Here is a 22361-nt window from a genome sequence, read left to right on the forward strand (position 1 = left end):
CAGGCGTCCAATGACGGTTCCCATTTCTAATGGTGCCAATGTGGTACTCGTATAACTTCGCACGCTCGTACATAAGTTCCCACACACTCTTTTCTTTTTGTTCAAACAAATATTAGCAAACACCTGCATTTTGCGTCGTAACAGGACGTTAACACATATTCTATTGGAAACGTTATAATCCGCAATCACGACACGAAAAGTTGTTTGTCATTTTCGTAACCGAATGAATGTTTTTTCCAGCTTCTAATAAGTGTGTAAAAAACTTTCGAGGGATTTAAACGAACTAGTAAGATTTTATGTCTTTCAATTTATGTATTTCACATTTATTTCAATCTACGCAACTAATTTTTAGATATTAAAACGTGCGCTTAAACAATTAAATAAATGCAATTAAATATTCAATGTGTCTTCTTGAAGCATTAGTTGCAGCTACAACAACAACTTTAATGTTGTAAGTGCGAGGCGCGGATTTCCCATATGCTTTAAAATGCATTCACGCATTTTTTTGCAAGCAATTTGTATGTTCTATTTTATTAAATGTTGGTTGTTTCAATTGTACAAGGTATAATCGAGACAGCTACCGGCTTGCCCATCCTAATTTCGCGTTGTTGCAAACTTTTTAAATAAAACATTCAATCCCAAAAAAATTGGGTCCAAGGCTAAGTTTATGATCGAACGTAATCGCATCGCGCGATGCGACGAGAATCGCTGTTAGCGATAAATTATATTAGTGCATATGGAGATGTTTATGAGAAAAGCAATTTAGCGTAAAGCGAATTGACCGATTACAAGCGACAAAGGCGACAAAAATTTCCAACCAAAATATTTTGATTCATTTGATCGAAATTAGCGAAATAATATGGATGTTTTTATTGAAAAGGTACGTGACAAGCAGTGTTTGTGGAATTTGCGTCATGCAGATTACCGCAATCCCGATTGGATGCACGTGATATTTTTTGTCTTATGTATACTTTTTAAATATTTTTTTCGTAACAAATAGCTATTTTCTAATAATAAAATTTGACGAGTTAATGTACGCGTTGCTTTCTCTACACTGTCACAACGTGAATAAAAAGATGTTGAGTTATATTGTTGAGCATTCCATCGCTTGCGATTTCGCTCTACTATAAACACTCAATCGCCAGCGATAACGCTAGGGAAAATGTAACAAACGATGGAGCGTTTCTCATCGCATCGCGCGATGCGTTTACGCTCGATCATAAACTTAGCCTAATTCCCCACATTAACTATTACCTTTTTGATAATTATGTTCTATGGGGTATATCCTTTCATAATTCGTGCATGGAAATCTGAAACAAATCTGTTCAATTCTATGTTGAAAGAACGTTGTCTAATGTGGTCATGATGAAATTAGTATTCAGGTGTTCTCATCCCTTTGACGTTTTCCCTTATTCTGACAAGTTCGGCATGCATAATTTAGAGGGTTGTCTATCATACATAACTGCCTTTGAATTTTATTACGATCGGAGTAGATTTTACTATACGTTTAGAAATATGAAATATAATAACTATGTAAGCGCTACCAGAATTTTTTAGACATAAACAGAAACATAACTTTGCATTCCCCAAAGATTATAGACAACATTTTTCCAAAAATTTAACTTTTTGAGGAAATTTGTAGGAAAAATTTAGTAATAAAAATTTAGTACTTTTTTAGTACAAGTAAATACTGGCAAAGAGAGCTGCTGAAAAATTGAGGTTATGTTGTTGACATCACCTTTATTATTTCATCATGTAATGTGGTATTCGGGCAATGTAAAATTTAATGTAGTATATAAAACACAAAACATAATTTACACATCTTTACCTTAATTTATAGAGGACTTAACCAACACAATTTTCGAAAATATTTCTTAACAGATTTTGGTTAAATATATTAAATCCACCCTCACTAGAAACTTCAGTGTTCTTACCAAAAAGAACCCAGCTCTCTCACTTTTAAAAGGCCATGTCTGCATGTAATGAATGTAAAAGTTAAACGCTTTTTTGCTACTCTTGAAAAATTTAAATTTGTTATTAGATCCTTTGTAAATTGAGCTAAGCGCATAGTCATGGTCAAAATAAAAGAGGTTCTAAAGTTAATTACAGCTTTTTGACATAATTTCTTCAGAGCTATCGTCAGAAACGGCCGCAACTAAATTTGGAACTAATTATATTATAACTATCAATAGGTGCCAATTTTTCTTTGAAAAGAAGGCTTACATGAATATTATTATTTCTGTTTGGGTTTTCCTTGGCTTGAGGAATTATTTATATTTATTGAAGAGCTTCTATGTTTTAATTGGTATTTCCATTCAGATTCCAAACGCACGTAAAAACCACCAAGAGAACTATTTGGGAGTAAACTTTGTTCCTTTTGTTTATTCAGTTGTTGCAATATGTGCTTAATGGTCTTTTCTTCAAATTCTCGTTGGTGATCCTGATTGCTTCGGGCTGAACGATCTCCACACCAGTATCGGCCGGAACTACGTGTTTGCCTAGAAAAGGTAAAATAAAATGTAATTCATATATTTTAAGACGTGCGAGGACAAGGTTTTATGCCACACATTTGGGCTTTGGCTGTTTTTTCATTTATTTATAGTTTGTAGGCATATAAATATTTATCAACCATGAATCTACCAAGCGGCAAATAGGCAAGGTTCTGGGTTAGATTAACTCGTCTGTTGGTAGAAGGGAGTTCCAACAAAGCAAAAGACCTTAAGAAAAATTGTATATATTTATAAGGGATGCAAAAACAATCTTTGACCAATGAGAAAATAGCTCCTGATAGGCGCATTCGATTGTAGGTGATGAAAGAATAACCAACGCTTCCAACGGCATTTATACATCGGAACCACTAGGCATTTTTCCCAACTATGACCATCACTTAAGTGTAGCACATTTGGGTTTTATCCTCGTAAGTGATTCAAGCAGCTGGATTTATTCCTACTCTTTTGCCCCGTAAAGGTTTAGGTTCGACACTATGAGAAGTGGTTTTGCTGCGTTTGCCAGATAGAGTATAATTAGGACGGTCGAACCCGTAACTATATACTTCTATAAAACGTATGTGACACCTTGATACTTCACAGTCAATCACAGCACTTTACTGCAAGACTTGGTAGGGTCTACCCTTTCGCCTAGTCCTAAGCGAGAAAAGCAAACCATTTTAGGCTGGATGCAGATCCGGTACGTTCCGGTAACAAGCACCATAAAGGTACTAGCCCGACCATCTCGGGAACCATTTGATATGACCACATGAAACCTTCTAGGCCATACCGCCCTCGCAACGCCTAGATCCATCAGGAGTCGCCAGAGCCTCAGCTGTTAATGAAACAGGATTCGCCACGGGTAGGTGAGGTTGACAATTGGGTTTGAATGTTTATATTTTGCGCTGGCAACCCCTTGAGAGGGTTGCGCTACACAACCCCTTGAATCAATTTGGTATTTTAGTCACCTCTTACCATAGGCATACCTACCGCGGGTATATTCTAAGCCTCCTAACCCGCTGGGGGTGCGTTTCTTTGCCTTTGGCTCAGTTCTGCCATCGAGGGGTCTGAGGCCTTTGTTACTGCTCTGAGCTTTAGGTGCGATAGCGGCTGCAAGGCTTGCAATGCATGATCACCAAAATGATTTTTAAAATTTCGAACTTCGCATCCAGCATTTTTTGGTACTGGAAATTCGTTAGCGAAATGCCATCGCTGTGGATGTTCAATACTGCTGCATCCACATCTTAAATAAGGTCGCCAAAGATTGGTCAGTGATGGTGCCTAGTTACTCAAGGCGAAAAATCTGGAAAGACAGGGGACATAGGTGTTAATTTTGCAGCAAACCTCATCAATGAAACGGTCAGAACCTGTTGACATCATCGTGTAGTCATCGGCGAAAGAGGCAATAGTATAACTCCTTCTAGTGGGGAAGAGAACTCTGATTTGTGGAAATTAATAAAATAATTAAAAAAAATTGTTAAGTTTTATTGAAAACAATACTCACATGAAGTAATAATAATACTAAAAGCTATAAAATAATTAGGTAGGTCCTAGGTACTAGTCATCACACTTCTCACCAATCTAGGGCGTTGATCAGACAACTAAATAAAAGCTTTGGACGCGTCAAATTTCTATTGATAGTCATATATAAGACCAACTGAACCCTAATCAGGTTATGATACGCCTCACATTTTTAGAAATTTCACGCGCCCAACGCTTTTATTTAATTGTCTGATCAATGCCCTAGATTGATGAGGGGTGTGATCGGATCGCAAATACGATTTTTGTGAATATCTCGATCCTTGTGCCACCTAGCGGCGATTTTTTCATAGGTCGCTTTCTATTCTTATATGTATTATGTGTCCCAAATGTGAGCCAAATCGGACCACAAATACGATTTTTGTGAATATCTCGATCCTTGCGCCACCTAGCGGCGATTTTTTTCATAGGTCGCTTTCTATTCTTGTATTTATTATGTGTTCCACATATGGGCCAGATCGGATCACAAATACAATTTTTGTGAATATCTCGATCCTTGCGCCACCTAGCGGCGATTTTTTCATAGGTCGCTTTCTATTCTTATACGTATTATGTGTTCCAAATATGAGCCAAATCGGACCACGATTTTTGTGAATATCTCGATCCTTGCGCCACCTAGCAGCGATTTTATTTCATAGGTCGCGTTCTATTCTTGCATGTATTATGTGTTCCAAATATGAGCCAACTCGGACCACAAATACGATTTTTGTGAATATCTCGATCCTTGCGCCACCGTTTAAAAAACAGGCGCTTTCGGCGGATTTTGCATCAGCGATTTCACCAAGTTAGTAAAGCAAACCATTGCACTATGGTCTGGCGACCGGGGTTTGCTGCCCAAAAGTCATTTTCTAAAGCAGGGGTCGTCACTCCATAAGCGCTTTCACGCAATTGTTTTTGTAAAACGCTCAGGGAAGCGCACCGCATAGGCAAGCGCACCACACATCCCCGCGCGCACGCATTCTATCCTCTCGCCAACAACCGAATGTATTCTGCTGTACCCATTAGGAACTCAACTGCTATAATTTCGTGTAAAATTACTTTTGAAGTAATATTTTGGGTATATTTTTGTTTCATCTGTACGAACACAATGAGGATTTATTTTGATTTATGTAATAATTAAATTAATTTGAATTGAACGCATGTAGAAGTATTTTTAAATGCATTCAAGAAAACAATGCAAAGCGTCAATTTTGAAAGCTACCAAGTCCGACTGGGTTTGTGTACGTGCCAGCGCCATTTCTCGAGAATTTTCCATGCGTTCCAACATAAGTTCTCGCTGGCGAACCTTAACGCGGATGTTGTTCGACACAGCTGGCCGTGGTGGCGTTGATTCGTCATCTCCATCTCCGTGTTCCGACATTGTTAAAACTTTATTTTCAATGATGAGCCGGTATTTCGTATCCGGCTCGAAGGACCTTTGGTGGGGCACAAAAGCCTTTTTCAATGCCCTTCGATAAAATGAAAGGTACGACTTTAAATTTGGAATATTAAAATTATTTTATTACGAAAAACCTTGCGCTCGAACAATGGTTGTAGCTATTTTTTTAGAAAACAAAATGAAGAATAGGCGTGCACTGATTGGTTATAGCTATTTTTTAGAAAAAAAAAATTATGAATAGACGTGCACTGACAAAACTTTATTTCGGCTCACTTGAACTTAAGAATTGAATATGGAATATACATATTAGTGATAAGTTTGAAGTATATGCATGCTTTGTTTCACCATTATTAACCGGAGAAGATAATTTAAGATTTTTACTAATTTATCTAATAGGATATAATAAATAATAGCCGATTTTTTTAAATGGTTTTATTTAGCTTGACTCTGTGTAGCGAACAGAATTTTGTAATCGAAATTTAAGTAACTTCCCGATAAGCTACAAGCTTGAAACTTGGAATATAGTTCAAAACCCGATGACAGTCTCCTTCTCCTTTTCTGTTTTCTCTGCTCTCAAGTTCTTCTCATTCCTCTTCATTCCTTATTGCCAGTCCCAGAGGGTGGTATGTATTTTGTTCCAGTCCCATTACGAGTCCCAGTCCCAGTACCACTCCGCGTCTCAGTCCCAGTCCTAGTCCTAATCCCAGTCCCAATCCGTCTCTGGTCTACTTCCCAGAAAAAGGATCGTAAATACTAATATGGGCAAATTTATATACCAAATTTCAGGCAAATCGAATAGGACGTATGTAAATAGGTATGTGGGTATTATTAATTCATGTCTTTATTTCGGCTTGCATGCATATTTATCAGTTTTTACAGGTTGATGCGACTAAAGCGAATATCACATTGAAAATTACGTTAAAGCTCTCAGCAGCAGGATAATGTTACCAATTTTTTTATACCCATGACATGCGATGCAAATGAGCAGAGCCCAGAACTCCAAATGGAGCTATGCGACTCTGAACTACAGTTACTAGAGTTAAAAGGCATTGATTTTTGGAAAGTTGTAGGCAAGGAGAAATATCCCTTACTGCGTCAAGAAGTTTTAAAATTTTATTCAATGTTTGGTAGTACGAATATTTGTGAAAGCTCCTTTTTCTTCCTTAAGCAAATAAAAACAAATAACAGAAATAGAGTTACAAATCGGCATTTAGAAGCGCTTCTGAAATGATCAACCACAATCATCAAAATAGATATAGAAAAATTAATTGCGGACAATTTACAGTTAATATCTCCACTTTAACCCTTCTTTCCGAAAAAATATTAATTAAAAAAATTAAAAACAAAACAAAAAAATATTTTTTAAATATACAAAAAATAAAAACAAAAAATATAAAAATTGTATAAAATAACTGAATGAATTTTTCTTTTATCGGAATTACAAAATTATTATTATTTATATTATTTTTTCTAAAAAACAAAACAATACAAAAAATAAAAAACCCAAAAATATAAAAAAAAAATTTTTAAATATAAAAAATTAAATTTACAAAAAATTTAATGAATTTACCTTCTATCGGGATTACAAAATGTATAGTTTTCTTTCTAAAATAATATCATTTTATGAATTTTCGAAGTTTTTACAGTGTACTTTTACTAGCTCCGTCGCCATTTTTTTTTTTTTTTTTTTTTTTTGGGATTTTAAAAAAGGTGTGGTCACGCTTCCATAAGACGCTCGTGGCGATCCCTGTTCTAAAGTATCCGATATAAATTTTTTTATACCCTCACAAAACTAATACTTCAGGCTAAGAAAGTGCATACTTAGTTTTTTCTTTAAATATTTCGCAGTAAAGATTTCAGCTGTCAAATTTCGCATTTCGAAAAAAAAAATTTAGTAGTTCCTTTTCATCTTCCTCGCAATTAAAAGTTTAATAATTCCTCAGATAGTGCATATATTTAAAACAAAGTGAATGGAGGTCAATAAGCAAGGTAAGTATTTGTGATTAAAGGAAAAAACAATCACTATTGGTTGCTAGATAAAAAATAAAATCCCTTTAAACGAGGTCTCAATTTTTGATGATAATACTCCTAGTTAAGAAGAACTATAAAAAAAGTCTGAGGTTGCCTGACCTAAAACTTTTTTGAGAATAAAATCCCTTCAATTTTGAGTTTGAGGGCTGACTATAACGTTGCCCTTTTTTGCGTTTTTTGAATAACAGCCCTTTTTCTTAAAAAACTTCTACGTGCGTGTTTCCGTGCTTTTCGATGTTTGGAAAGAAGTCGTGAAAAATGATAAGAAAAAAACCGCTGTTTTCAACTTTCTGTTAAAAAACATAATTAAAGAAAGTACAACTGAAGGATATGACAGATACCTGAAGGAAAAATCAAGACTAATATGCCTGCAAATGAGTGAAAGATGTGAGAAATTTTATAGAAAGCCCGAACATTTTTTGAGGAAAAACGCTGAATGGCTTCAAACGGATGCTATAATAAAAAAACCGAAATCATTTTCTTTAACTCCCATATCAAAAATGGGCCGCAAACCACTTGTTTTCAGTGAAAAATCAGACCGATCCCAAAGAAGACAGGCTGCAAAGCTAGCAGAAAGTCAATAAAACAACCAAGGTTTAATGCTTCGTTCTATTTCTACGTCTCCGGTAAAAAAAGGTAATGTTGATTTAGCTGCTACTTTGAGGGCAGTTTGTCAAAATCCCACAAATGGTTCCAAACTCAGAAAAGTTGTTGAAAATAAATTTAACGAAAGATCTCCCATTCCGATGTCTGGAAATGAAGCCGTAGCTTTCATTTTAGACAAAAATCACACGAAGGAGCAGTATATGAATACGCGCTTGGAAAATAATAGGCGACATTTTTACATCTACCCACCATATGTAGAGATTTTAAACAAAAAACGCGAGTGCCGACCGGCGATAATCACTGTAACAGAAAATTATGCAAACGTTTCGTTACACATGTTAATAAGGCATACAACCGAAAGAATTATTGAGTTACAAAAGGACGTAATCCTTGCAACCATGGAGTTCAAAAAAGAGGAATTTTTAGTTGCGGATTTAACTACCAGTTACGGGTTTGATAGTAGCACGGGTCACATTCTCTTTTTAAACAGAAGTTTCCGTCCTCATAAATATCATCGCAATTCAAAACTTCGCTCCTTGCTACCACGTTTACACCTTTATGTTTAAAAGATGCAGCTGGAAACATTTTATGGTGCATTCGAACACCACAATCCACTAGATTCTGCCGACAACTAAAACTAGAATATAAAAAAGAAACAAGAGATGTTAGGTATCTTGAATGAAGATAAAAATATTTAAAAAAAAATCTAAGAAATGAAATATCTCCTAATTACAATAGATGCTCAGAAAAAACTCCAAATAAATTGCAAGTTTTAGTTGACAGCAATTGATTGAAAAGTTTTAAATATATTAACTGAAACCAAGTCAACTCAAACTTATCCAATATACAGTGCAACTCCAAAAGACTTTTTAAAAATATCAGACCCCTCGTCAGATAAGTACAAACCAAATCCCGGCAGTTTACGATATGGAATAAGTCCTTTACATTGCTGGATAAGGTTTTTTGATTCGTTGTTCATCTTAGTTATAAAAAAGATGTAAAAAAGTGGCAAAATCGCATGAAGCATATAAGCGCATAGTTGAAGAAAACAAAAAGAAAATTCAATACTTGTTTTGGGAAAAACTTGGACTGCATGTTGATAAACCAAGAGTTGGAGGGTTTGGAGATACAAACGACGGGAACACATCACGACGCGCTTTTTTGAATAACGAAATATTTTCAGAAATCACTGGTGTTGACAAAGAGCTTATATATAATTTACACACAATACTGACATGCTTGTCATGCCAAATTCCGCTAGACTTAAATAATTTTGAGCTTTTCTGTTTCCGAACAGCAGAAATCATGTATCAAAAATATCTTTGGTGCCCGATTACAGCTACCGTACACAAAGTTCTTATTCACTAGAAACAAATTATTAAGAGCGTAATACTACCAGTTGGATATTTTGGAGAAGATGCATCAGAGAGTAGACACAAACTTTATAAATTCAATAAGCTGCACCATGCTTGCAAAAACAGCAGAGTTAATAACCTTGGGGACGTGTTTTGGAGAACCTTGGATACGTCAGACCCACTGATTTCGAGCGTAAGTCTTTCCAGACGGGTCAAAAGAGGCACGTATGCAACTTCCAGCAGAAGTAAAACCCTTGCTGAGCAGTGCGGATTGCTATTTACCAAGTAATGAAGACGAGCAAGGCGAAGAGGCGCGCGATCTGGAGAATTTCGATATCGATCCAAGCTTCGATGCACTTTTATATAGCTTACGATTAGAAAATGAGTTTTAGAAACACATTTAAAATGTTACAGCATTATTTTTGTTACTATAACTACTATTTTTCTATTGTAATATGTTTGTATTTTTGAATAAATTAAAGATAAATATTAAAAATGAATAAATAATATAATATAATTAAATATAAGACAGTTTTATTATTGTTACTAGGAAACTAATGGCTGTACTTAAAATGACTTAAGTTAATGGTTAACAGAAAACATGGAAAACATTAGGTTGTTTTCTTTTATCGATCTGCGTTCTTTGAAAATAACTTGCTAATTAAAAAAAAAAAAATCGAATCACCCTAATGTAGTTGGGTGAAAGATGAAATTCTGATATCATATTTGTGTTCAGAGACTTCGAAAACCCTGGATTTACACAAAGTTTTGAATAAAACGGATATATTTATAAAATTGGTCGCCATATTGGATCCGCCATTTTGAATTTTAAAATTCTGACCTCAGATTCGAAATTAAAAACCTCGAAACCCCGAGTTTTGGCCAGCAAACAGTGCTCGCTAGACCATAGAATTTGGTCTGGCTATCAGACCAGCTTTGGTGTTAATAGATGAGGAAGGAAGGGAGGTGCGCTTAAACGCGGCGTGAATCGCTCTTGGTTGTGAACAGAAAGGAGCCATACATGTTTTAAACAAGTCACGTCGACAACTAGTATTAGCGGTTAGCCTAAAACATCGCCTTTTGCATGTCACATATACATATGTGCCCGTTTTATAAATATGTATTTCTTCGGTAGACGCGGCAGTGCTAGGCTCTAGGACCGAATGAAGGACAGTCTCTCCACAAGGAGTTACTCATTTTATGACAAATTTTTAACGATCCGCAAGAAATTGAGCCATGTTACATTGAAATGCCATGCTTTGGTTCCGGAAAAAGCCCCGAATAACTCCAGTACATATACCAGGCTACCGGTGGAGGTGCAGATTTTGTACGTACGTATTTGTCTTTTTTTCAGTAGAAGCATGCGTATATATGTGTGTTGGGTGTTAAAACAACATAAAAACAAGAAATACCTACTCGTAGATGAAGGCTATTACGATCAATGCATCGTACAATTTGTATGTCCCTTTGAAAATCAGATATTTCTGCTGAAATAGTAAAAAAAATTTGCCCTTACTTATTTTCAGCAAGTAATTCGAAACCAGAATTTCGACTGTTAAAAAACTGAAAAATGTTTACTTAAAAATAATTGATCATGAAATACTTATAGCTTCAAAGCACAGTAAAATATTCAAGTTTTTTTCTGCTGACGACGACAGCTCGGATCCATTCAAGTAATATCTGAAGTAAAATGAAAAAAAAAAAATTTATTTGTTTGCTTTGCTTTTTTCTGTTGCTAAAATATTTTCCAAATTGAAATTCAAGCAATTTTGTAATACTGAAAATTAGTTCTGCATTTTCCAACCCTGCATAAAATATTTGATTAAGATTCTACAAAATTTAGTAAATTTATCATGTTCACGGACAAACGGACATGGACTGGTTAATGAACGCTATTTTCATAGTAAATAAAAATATGGGTTCTATATAAATTAGTATTGCAAACAACGTCAAAGTTAAAGAAAACCCTTAAACCCAACAAATTGTATGTTTACTGAACAAATCTATATATATAAAAATCAAATTCTGTGTGTGTGTGTGTTCGCTATGGAAACGTATTTCCCACTCTTCAATCATCACCAAATTTTGGTTATAGGTTCCTTCGATCAACGGGAAGGTTTTAGGCTAAAAATAATTTCGATATATATAAGGGGCGTGGCACCTCCCATACGAATGGAATCTTTGGTACTGCATTACTTCGAAGGTATACATGCCAGAACATTGAAATTCAGTAAAGAGTTATATGAGGGCAATCCCTAACACCACCAAGAAAATGTGGAATTGGGAAAAAGGGGGCGTCGCACATCCCATGCAAATGGAATATATTATACTGCATATCTCTGGATGTAGTAATGGTAGGATAATGAAAATTGGTAAGAAGCTATATGACGTTAAGTCCTAACTCCTCCAGTAAAATGTGGAATGGGGAAAGAAGGGGCGTGGCACCTTGCCTACAAACGGGATTTTTCAGAACTATGGCTGCCGTACAAACTTAAGCTATTTTAACACCTAAAGTTTGACTGCATTGTTGAGTTTGCCTGTTATGTTTTTTGGACGTTTAGTAATCTGCCGCAGTTAAAAAAATTTTTTAGTTTCAGTCTATCTACATCTATATATGTATATAAAAATCAAATTCTGTGTGTGTGTGTGTTCGCTATGGAAACGTATTTCCCTCTCTTCAATCATCACCAAATTTTGGTTATAGGATCCTTCGATCAACGGGAAGGTTTTGGGCTAAAAATAATTTCGATATATAAAAGGGGCGTGGCACCTCCCATACAAATGGAATCTTTGGTACTGCACAACTTTCAAGGTATACATGCCAGAACATTGAAATTCCGTAACCATGGGCGTAGCACATCCCATGCAAATGGAATATATTATACTGCATATCTCTGGATGTAGTAAAGGTGGGATAATGAAAATTGGTAACGAGCTATATGACGTTAAGTCCTAACTCCTCCAGTAAAATGTGGAATGGGGAAAGAAGGGGCGTGGCACCTTGCCAACAAATGGGATTTTTCAGAACTATGGCTGTCGTACAAACTTAAGTTATTTTAACACCTAAAGCTTGACTGCATTGTTGAGTTTGGCTGTTATACTTTTTGGACGTTTAGTAATCTGCCGCAGTTAAAAAAATTTTTTAGTTTCAGTCTATCTACATCTTCTATAATAATCAAATTCTGTGTGTGTGTTCCCTATGAAAACGTGTTTCCCATACTTCAATCATCACTAAATTTTGGCTGTAAGTTCCTTCGATCAAGAAGAAAGTTTTTCATATTTCAGAATTAAGAATTTAAATTTAAATGTTTTTGTTTTTTGGCTATGCAAACGAACTATCAAAAGGGGCGTAGCACCTTCCCTACAAATGGGATTTTTCAGAACTATGGCTGCCGTACAAACTTAAGTTATTTTAATACCTAAAGTTTCACTGCATTGTTGAGTTTGGCTGTTATGCTTTTTGGACGTTTAGTAATCTGCCGCAGTTGAAAAAAATTTTTTGTTTCAGTCTATCTACATCTCTATATATAAAAATCAAATTCTGTGTGTGTGTTCCCTTTGAAAACGTGTTTCCCATACTTCAATCATCACCAAATTTTGGTTGTAGGTTTCTTCGATCAAGACGAAAGTTTTTCATATTTCAGAATGAAGAATTTTAATTTTAAATGTCTTTGTTTTTTGGCTATGCGAACGAACTATCTTAGCACCTAAAAATGATCATGTTAACAAAATCAATAATCGCATTCAAAACCAATTTCCTGGTGAAGTGACGAAATAGAAATCGATCGACACAGTTACAGATGAAGATAAAATTGTGAATTATACAATTGAATTTCTAAACTCCTTAGAACCAAAAGGAATGCCTGCGCATAAATCAAGTTCGAAAATTTCCTCACTAATCATGCTTCTTCGGAATTTAAACCCACCAAAATTGTGCAATGGGACCAGACTTTGCGTTTAGAAATTAATGCCGAATGTAATCGAAGCAACAATCATCAGCGATAAAAGCAAAGGTGAAGGTGTGCTCATACCACGGATCCCAATGATTCCTACAGATTTGCCATTCAATTTTAAGCGCTTACAGTTTCCTGTACGCCTTGCTTTTGCAATTACAATCAACAAAGCACAAGGACAATCGCTTACTGTTGCAGGTTTAAATTTAGAGAGTCCGTGCTTTTCCCATGGCCAGCTATGTATATGTTGCTTGCTCTAGAGTTGGAACACCAAAAAATTTGTTTATCTTTGCACCGAACGGATAAACCAAAACTATTGTGTACCCACATACATTACAATAAGATACAAGAATAAAATGTTTTAACAGAAATTTTCACCAAATATGCGTACAACATTCAATTCAATTTAAAGAACAATAAATTAAATTATCAACAAACAAAACAGAAAATATAACGCAACATTCATTCGATCTCGGGCGTTACAACGTAGCCTATAATATAAAAATAAGTCGGTTTTTCATTCTTGACGCTATAACACCAGAATGCACTAACCGATTTCCACGATTTTGCATTCGTTGGAAAGGCCTCGGGCTCCGTGAGGTTTATAGCAAAGAAAATTCAGTATCTACGTGGTCTCGAGATATAGGCCAAAACGTGGACCCGGGTACCGCTAGAATGTGTTTATAGAATATGGATATCAAATGAAAGCTGTTGATGAGTGCTTTAGTAGAGGGTAATTTGCATACCCCTGGGTGACTAGGGTCTCGAGCTATAGGCCAAAACGTGGACCCGGGTATAGCGTTAAACTATATATTTAAATAAATTTATTCTACTTTTAAAAATTTTAAAAATAACTAATTAGAAAATTTTCATTTTGAATTAAGATTAAAAGTAACATAACATAAAAATTATTTATATATAAAGTAGATATCGCTACATATGCTCCCCCTCCAATGAAACAAAAAAAATTTTCTTTTAATGTTAATTTACAGTGTATTGATTACTGTAAGAATTTTGTGTTGTAGTAAAAAAATATTTGAATTTTGTGTTGTAGATATATGGTATTTTTTCTTTGTTTTTTTTAACTGTCGGAATTTTGAGAAATGTATTTTTATTTATTTTTTTGTTTATTTTATATTGGTATTGGTGTAAGTATTTAAATCTTTTGATGATTGGATGTACTTGATAGCTTATTTTTAGGTGTTGTTATTGTTTACTTATTGTATTAATATTTTATGTATATTAATATTTGGTTATGTTATTGCTACGATGTTGAGGCTAAAAATAATTTAAAAGCTGTTTGTTAAATATTGTCAATTATAATGATGTGTTTGAAAAGCATAGAGTGAGGTTGAATGATAGTAGATGGCAACTTTGTGTGCACAGTTACTCAAAAATTAAAAACTTGCATTATGCAGAATATATGTTCAATATATAATTGTACTCTGCATATGTATGTCCAAGTTGTTAATAAGGAATGAAAAGTTGATTCCTTAATTCGTTTGAGGGTGATATGAAATTGTCAATGATTCGTGTCATGTTAATGAGTTTAATAGCCGTGTTTTTTAACACGCGCGTATACGTTTCGTTTGCGCGTGTTAAAAAACGCCTATCTTCGCTTAGATAATGCTTAGGAGACCCATCTAACGGCTGTGGTAAAACAACTAGCTACAGCAACAGGGTGTACCGAAAAGCGGAGACGCAACGCTCTGATGGCCATAGGGTATAACATATAGCTGAATCAGTTGCGATGAATTGTGGACACACATATAATACATAGAATTAGTGTACAGGGTGAAACAAAGACACATATTTCAGTTACATCTGAGTATAATGCGTATTGAAATTTAGTAGGACAAAATTTATGCGCAGCAATTTCAGAGGTGTATTTATAGTTTGTCTCTTAGCAGTCAATATAAAGCTTAAGCGTAAACGGATATACGCGTGTTAAAAACACGGCTAATATTGAGTTTTTATATGATTTTAATTTCAATATGAAATAATTGATATTTCCAAAATATGTCGATAAAAATTATTTTAAAAAATCTTTACAGATTTATTTTAAACATCAAAGTTATTGCTTTGTTTTGTAGTGTTTTATGTTATTTTCGAATTGAAAATGAGGTTATTATTTAAATATGAATCCATTTGTATTGTGGAGTATGTATGTCGTTGTTGTAAAATGATAATGATTGTATATAAATATTTTTGAAAATAAACTGGAGAAGGAATGTACATAATTAAAATGTACTTAACGAAACTATAATTTAGAAAAATTATTTAAATTTTTGTATATATTTAATAATTTTATCAATAATTGGTATTAAAATATATATTGAATATTTTGTTTATAAATTGATTCAACGAAAGATTTAGACAACGAACTTTATTAAAAAAGAAAAATACGTACTATTTTTCAAAAAATTTTAAATTTTGAACAGAATAGCTCACCAAATGATCAAGGCAGGTAGATGTTGGAGATAAATTATAAATTGATATTGAGATTGAATTTAAAATCAAAATATAACGTGACAATGTCGTTGTCCATACATTAGGAGATAAAATTGTAACAGCTAATATAATTAATACGAAGATCTTCTTTAGCAATTTCAGTAGTTGTGAGCAATAAAGCACAATAAGCACACGTGAAACAAACAAGTATTCCAAAAAAGTTGATTAATTGATTTGAACGCAAGCGAATCATATACATATATCTTATAATTTTCTTCGACATCAAATTCTTTACTTTGTTCTCTTAGTCCAGAAATATCCCAGTTTCTTCTACACAGACGTGTTACATCAAATATTACATAGGCGGTAGATCCTGCTGTTCCTTAATTGACTGGTAAAGACACGTTTGCGGCACAACCAAGAGCTCCATATCGACTCGATTCGATGGCCACACATTCCAATTCAGGCGCACACCATCGCGATCTTCATTTTTTTGAATGAATTCCTCGTATGTTGTCGTCACGGATGGATGGGTTTTAAGGACAATTTGTTAATAAATAACACGAAAAATAGTTTTTATACAATTCCTTTGGTTCGATGGAAGGATCGTCATAAATATATAGTGTTAAACTATATATTTAAATAAATTTGTTCTCCTTTTAAAAATCTTAAAAATAACTAATTAGAAAATTTTCATTTTGAAATAAGATTAAAAGTAATATAACATAAAGTAATTTAAAAAATTAAGTATATTTTACAAAGTAGATATTCCTACACCGGGTACCCCTGGAATGTGTTTATAAAATATGGATAACAAATGAAAGCTGTTGATGAGTGCTTTAGTAGAGGGTAATTTTTAAACCTCCGGGTGACTAGGGTCTCGAGATATAGGCCAAAACGTGGACCCGGGTACCCCTAGAATGTGTTTATAGAATATCATCGTCTTAACCAGCAATGTTATAAAGGTTACTTATTGCGCTGCAAATTCCAATTTTTTAACAACCCGAAACGTTTCTACAGTTTTGTTAATTCGAAAAGGAAAACTTCTGGTTTTCCATCTGCTTTTATTTATAGATGCAAAAACGCTAATTCCGATCATGAAATCGCAGATTTATTTGTTGAATCCTTTAAATCAACCTATTCATCCCAATGTGTCCATTCCGATGTTAATCCATATAGCTTGGAAAATTCTAATAGTATTTTAAACCATTTATTGATAAAGATGCTGTTCTTCAGAGTCTACTTGCTTTGAAACCGATATCCACACCGAGCCCAGACGATGTTCCCGGTTGCGTTCTTAAGTACTGTGCTGTCAGCCTATCTGAACCTAACATAAAATTGTTTAAACTGTCTCTGGAATCCGCATCATTTCCATCTATTGGGAAACAATCGTTAATCATACCTTTACATAAAAAATATAGTAGGTCTACTATTGAGAACTACAGAGGCATAGCTAAGCTCTCAGCTATCCCTAAAACTTTTGAGCAGATAATTACATGCCTGCTTCAATATCTTTATAGCTCTTTAATTGAAAAAAATGATTTAAATAAAAACGCGCTATTTCGTAAGGTTCCCGATTTTAGACAGTCTCGGTGAACTATTTAATAAGAACTGAATTCAAAAGTAAATTTACGTAGGTAAGTACATTTTGTTGAGTACACAGGCACCAGTAAAAGAGAATAGAGTACAATGAGTGAATATAAGAATGCAAATAACTAAGTAGATATGTATATATGTCAAGCTATTGAGTGACAGAATTCTGTTATATATTTAATTTTCTACATCCTCGGCCCCGGAAATGGATGATGTAATTTCGAGAGGATATAGAAGTTGAATAGGCCTCTTTAGCACTTGCTGATTTGCGAGCCGAATGTCGCATGCTCTAACGCGGCCGTCTCGTCCAGGATACGTAGTTTGTACAACTGCCAACCGCCATAGAAGACGCGGCTTGTTATCTTCGTGGACCAACACAACATCGCCGATTTTAATGCTGCGAACTGGGCCGCCTTGGTTATGGTGAATTGAACGAAGTTGATTTAGGTAGTCTTGCTGCCAGCGCTTCCAGAAGCGCTTCATTAAGGCTTGTCGCAAATGCCATGATTGTGAAAGGGCACTTCCGTCATTTTTGAGATCGGCCTGAAATAAAATAGATTTGCAGTCAGTGAGAAAATTAGATGGAGTAAGTGGCTCCAAATCGTTATGATCGTTTGTTATATACGTAAGAGGTCGCGCATTTACAATGCTTTCTACCTCTGCTAGGAGTGTAGCTAATTCATCGTATGTTAGACGCGCTTTTCCAACAGCAGCCTTCAATGACGTTTTCACACTTCTAACAAGGCGTTCCCAGAAGCCACCCCACCATGCTGCTCGTTCGGGTATGTACTTCCAATTAACGCCTTGGTGAGCTGTTAGTTCCTGCATTTCAGTTGTTTTCATAAGCTCGTTTAGTTTAGCTAGTTCCAGGTCTGCACGCTTAAACGTTTTGGCATTGTCAGAGACTATGGTCGCTGGCACTCCACGACGCGCTATAAATCTTCTTAGTGCATCTGTACAGCTTTTCGTTGACATATCGCCAACCAGTTCTAAATGTACCGCCCGAATCGCCGCACATGTAAACAGCATAATGTAAACCTTTTTTTGTTGTTTCTCGCTCTCTGAGTTTATAAAAAGTGGTCCGGCAAAGTCAACACCAGTCGTTTCGAATGGGCGACTAGCTGACACTCTCTCTATAGGCAATACAGTCCATGGCTCGGAAGCGCTCTTACCATGCAGCCGCTTACAAATAACGCAATGTCCCAAAACATTCTTTATCAGCTGCCTTCCTTGTACTATCCAGTACTTCTGTCGGATTTGGGCTAAAACCGCATTAACACCGGCATGAAACATTTTTTTGTGCACTTCAAGCACGAGCAGCTGACTGAAATGAGACCTTTTTGGTAATATTATTGGCATAGAGATATTCTTACCAACTTTGTCCGCCGGTAAACGGCCAGTTAGTCGTAAGATGCCGTTTTCCAGTTTAGGGCTTAAAGAATAAATTTTTGAATCATACGAAACCGTCGATCCTTTGGACAGAGCCTGAATCTCATTGCAGTAAAATTTATGCTGTGTAGTTTTTATCCAGTATAGCTCCGCCGATTTTAGTCCTTGCGACGTCAGCTCTTCGACATTCGTTCTGCTACGCTGTTAGTTTCAGGGGTAGCTACCATTAAATTAGTAAAGTTTTCAATAACAAATTTCGAGGGCCAGCTTGATGAATCTTCTGATAGCCAAGGTGGACCATATTTCCATAACTTAGATTCCGCAAGTACCTTGGCTCGAACGTCTCTGGTCAAAAGATCGGCAGGATTTGTCTTACCGTGACAATGTCTCCAATCATAAATGTTGGTAAGGTCATTGATCTCGCTTACCCGCGCTGCAATATAGTTTTTAATTTTCTTACCATGACCGATTATCCAGTTAAGTGCTATTGCGGAATCAGTCCAAAAATGAACAGATGCTATTTCGAAATCCAATGACTTTATTAAAAATTTGCTTAATCTTGCTGCTATTAATGCCGCTGTCAACTCTAATTTTGGCAAAGTGAGTTCCCTCTTCGCAGAGCCCTTTTCGATTGGACTCACTCTGTTTTTTGAGCATACGAAATGTGTGGTTATAGTTCCACAGGCTGATATTCGGGGAACATACGCAACAGTTCCGTACGCCTTGGGGCTAGCATCAGCAAATATGTGTAGCTCACATTTTGAATCACTCGTAGATAAACATCGCTGTATTGCAAAATCTTGTAGTAACTGCAAATCGTCTTGCCAACATTGAAAATCACTGGACAACTCGCCGCTCAACGCTTGGTCCCATCCAACATTCACTTTCCAAACATCTTGCAAAATGAGTTTAATTGTAATTGTAAATGGACCAAGAATCCCTATTGGATCGTAAATCTTGGCCATCGCTCTCATAATATTTCGTTTTGTGCCACGCAAGGACTGTAAATAGTCGATGCTGCTTGACACATCTACGCTGATGTTATCGCTTAACGTGCACCAATTGATGCCAAGAATCTTTTGATTGGGTTCGGTTTGAAACCCATCATTAAGAAAACGTTTTCGTAATTCGGTATCGTTTGTGTTCCACTTTCGTAAGTTAAACTTCGCTTCACCCATGATCTTAGAGGCTTGGTGATATGTGGCCATAGCCATATCTAAATTTTGCTCGCTTAAAACCAAGTCATCAACATAAAAGGACTTTTTCAATTTATCGCAAATAGGACCATACTGGTTCTCACTAACATCTAAGTGCTTATGAATCGTGCCAACAAAAATGGGCTGGATGCGACACCAAAGGTAACCCTAGTCATTCGGAATTCAACTATTTCTGGGAGCTCGTCTTGTGAATTAGGCAGGGACTTATACCACAAAAATCGATGCGAATCACGCTCACAGACAGCTAGGGAAATTTGTAAAAATGCCTTTTCAATATCGGAAGTAATAGCAATTGCATTGGAACGAAACCTTAAAATAGTGCTCACCAAATCCGCAACCAAATTTTCTCCTGCACTCAAATGTTCGTTGAGAGATGTATATCCTGGTTCGCTTGAGGACGCGTCAAACACAATACGCATTTTTGTAGTGGTTTTATGTTCGCGATAAACTGGGCGATGTGGCATGTAGTACACTGGGTTACCAACGGCGGTTTCAGGCGCCTTCTCCACGATGTTATTGTGTATTAAATCGCGAATCGCGTTATCATATTCCGCAAATTTTTACTATTCTTTCTCAATTTGTAGGTTAGTCCATAAAGCCGACTGAGGGCTACTTGTTTATTATTGTTTAGTGTCGCACAGTCAATTATCCACGGCAATTTAACTACATATCGTCCATCGTCAATCGTTATATTAGCCAGTGTGTTTTCAATTGCCAATTTCTCATCGTAATTTTTTACGTTCGCTATGCCAATTGACTCTAAATTCCAAAATTGTGAAATATCAAAATCTGCAGTGTCCTCTTCGCGCACTTGAAATACATATGCTGCGCCTTTGTTGCCTTTATGTTGACCCTGAACTGTCCAACCGAAAAATGTTTTCACTGCTACTAAGTTATCCGCTACCGATTTGCTCTCCGATGTATTGTATTTCCAATAGTAGTCTTGCCCAATCAGTAGATTTATACCACTGATTAGCCTTTCATTACAACACTTATAATCTGCTAATTCCATTCGCACATTGTTTAGCTCCGTGTTGTCAACTGTTGGCGTGGGTAAAAGGTCTTCACATATTGCGGGCACTACAGTCGCTATGACTTTACTTTGAACGCTGTTGTATTGACTCATTAGTGACAATTGTACTCGCTTAAATTCTGTTAGGCGTTTGCTCTGATTTTTATTGCCAAATGCAATGATTCGTAATTTTTCCGTATCATACGTAGGTAAATTGAGCTCTTTCACAACTCTCTCAGTAACGTATGTTCGCTGGCTTCCATTGTCCATTATAATTCTGGACAGAATACGCTCTGAATTATTTTCGTTACTAATTATTACCTTCGCTGTTTGCAAAAAAGTCTTTGCACCGCTCTCATCCGTCGTGCTTAACGTAGCAGCACTCGCTGTCGACGGTAACGTTTTGGCTTCGACAGCGCTCGACTTATCGTTTTTGCGCTTTGTTCGATCTTTGTCGGCCGCTCACACATTGACATCACATGCCTCCCACCGCACAACTCACATTTAAGCCACTGGGCTTTGCAGAATTTTGAATTATGGTTTTTGTTTGTGCAACGAAAGCATCTTTCTTCACGACGGAGAATGGCCTTCCGCTGTTCAGCACTCAAATTACTTTTACAATTTTTTGTGGTGTGGTTAGTTTTCTTACAAAACACACATTGAGGCTGCTTATCACTTGTGCTGGTGTACAGGCCAGTGGCGGTACCTGTTTTAGCATGCCATCCTTTACGTTCGTGTTCGTCACATCGCTTATCTTCTCGCTCTGACAATAATGACTTTTCCAAAGCTTCCAGTTCAAATTTAATGAAATCAAGTAGAGTCTTTAACTGCGCGTCACTCGTAATGCTATTTTGGGAGTTGTTAGTGGTTGTGTTAAGTACCGTACTAGAAAGGGATGCCCTACCAGCTGATCTATGGAATTGAACGCGCATGGCTGATGGGAGAGCTTTAAGCAATACCGACTTCACCATAACTTCATAGTGTGACGATGGTATTTGAAGTGCCGTTAGGGATCTCATAGTGGCGCTCACCTGATTATACAGTTTGCGCAGACTATGAACGTCGCTCGACGACTGTACTATTTTAAGATTCATTAATTTTTGCAAACATTTCTCTACTAGTTTGTCACTATCGCCATACCCCTCTTGCAGCAGGGCTATGGCATCGTTGTAGCATTGTTCAGATGAAGTAAATCCCGCTATCGTAGCTGCAGCTTTCCCTATCAACGCCTCGCTTAGGAAGTTAAACTTTGCCGCTGTTGATAATTTTTGATTTTCATGAACCGCTAGCTTGAACTGATCCCAGAATGGCAAACAGTTTTCCAGACTTCCGTCGAACTTCTTTATCTCGA

The 22361-nt window shown here is 36.0% G+C and overlaps 1 protein-coding gene across 5 annotated transcripts in view; it reads right to left on the minus strand.

Annotated features, from left to right (window-relative positions):
- Positions 1–340: 340 nt before the first annotated feature.
- The window catches only part of LOC137253953 (SANT and BTB domain regulator of class switch recombination), a 474140-nt gene continuing 452119 nt past the window's right edge, over positions 341–22361 (minus strand). Inside the window, exons 8-9 of one of the 5 annotated variants that reach the window (XR_010953939.1) lie at positions 1255–2498; positions 341–594 (exon numbers count right to left, since the gene is read on the minus strand). Coding sequence is in view for 2 of the 5 variants with exons in the window: in XM_067791558.1 (XP_067647659.1) it covers positions 2234–2498 (265 nt within the window). In the remaining 3 variants the exon portion in view is untranslated. Of the gene's footprint in view, positions 2499–22361 lie in introns of all 5 variants that reach the window. The other 4 variants (XM_067791558.1, XM_067791557.1, XR_010953936.1 and 1 more) reach the window with 4 other exon arrangements.

The sequence above is a fragment of the Eurosta solidaginis genome, chromosome 5 (assembly GCF_040869045.1).
Source record: "Eurosta solidaginis isolate ZX-2024a chromosome 5, ASM4086904v1, whole genome shotgun sequence".
Classification (NCBI taxonomy): Eukaryota; Metazoa; Arthropoda; class Insecta; order Diptera; family Tephritidae; genus Eurosta; species Eurosta solidaginis.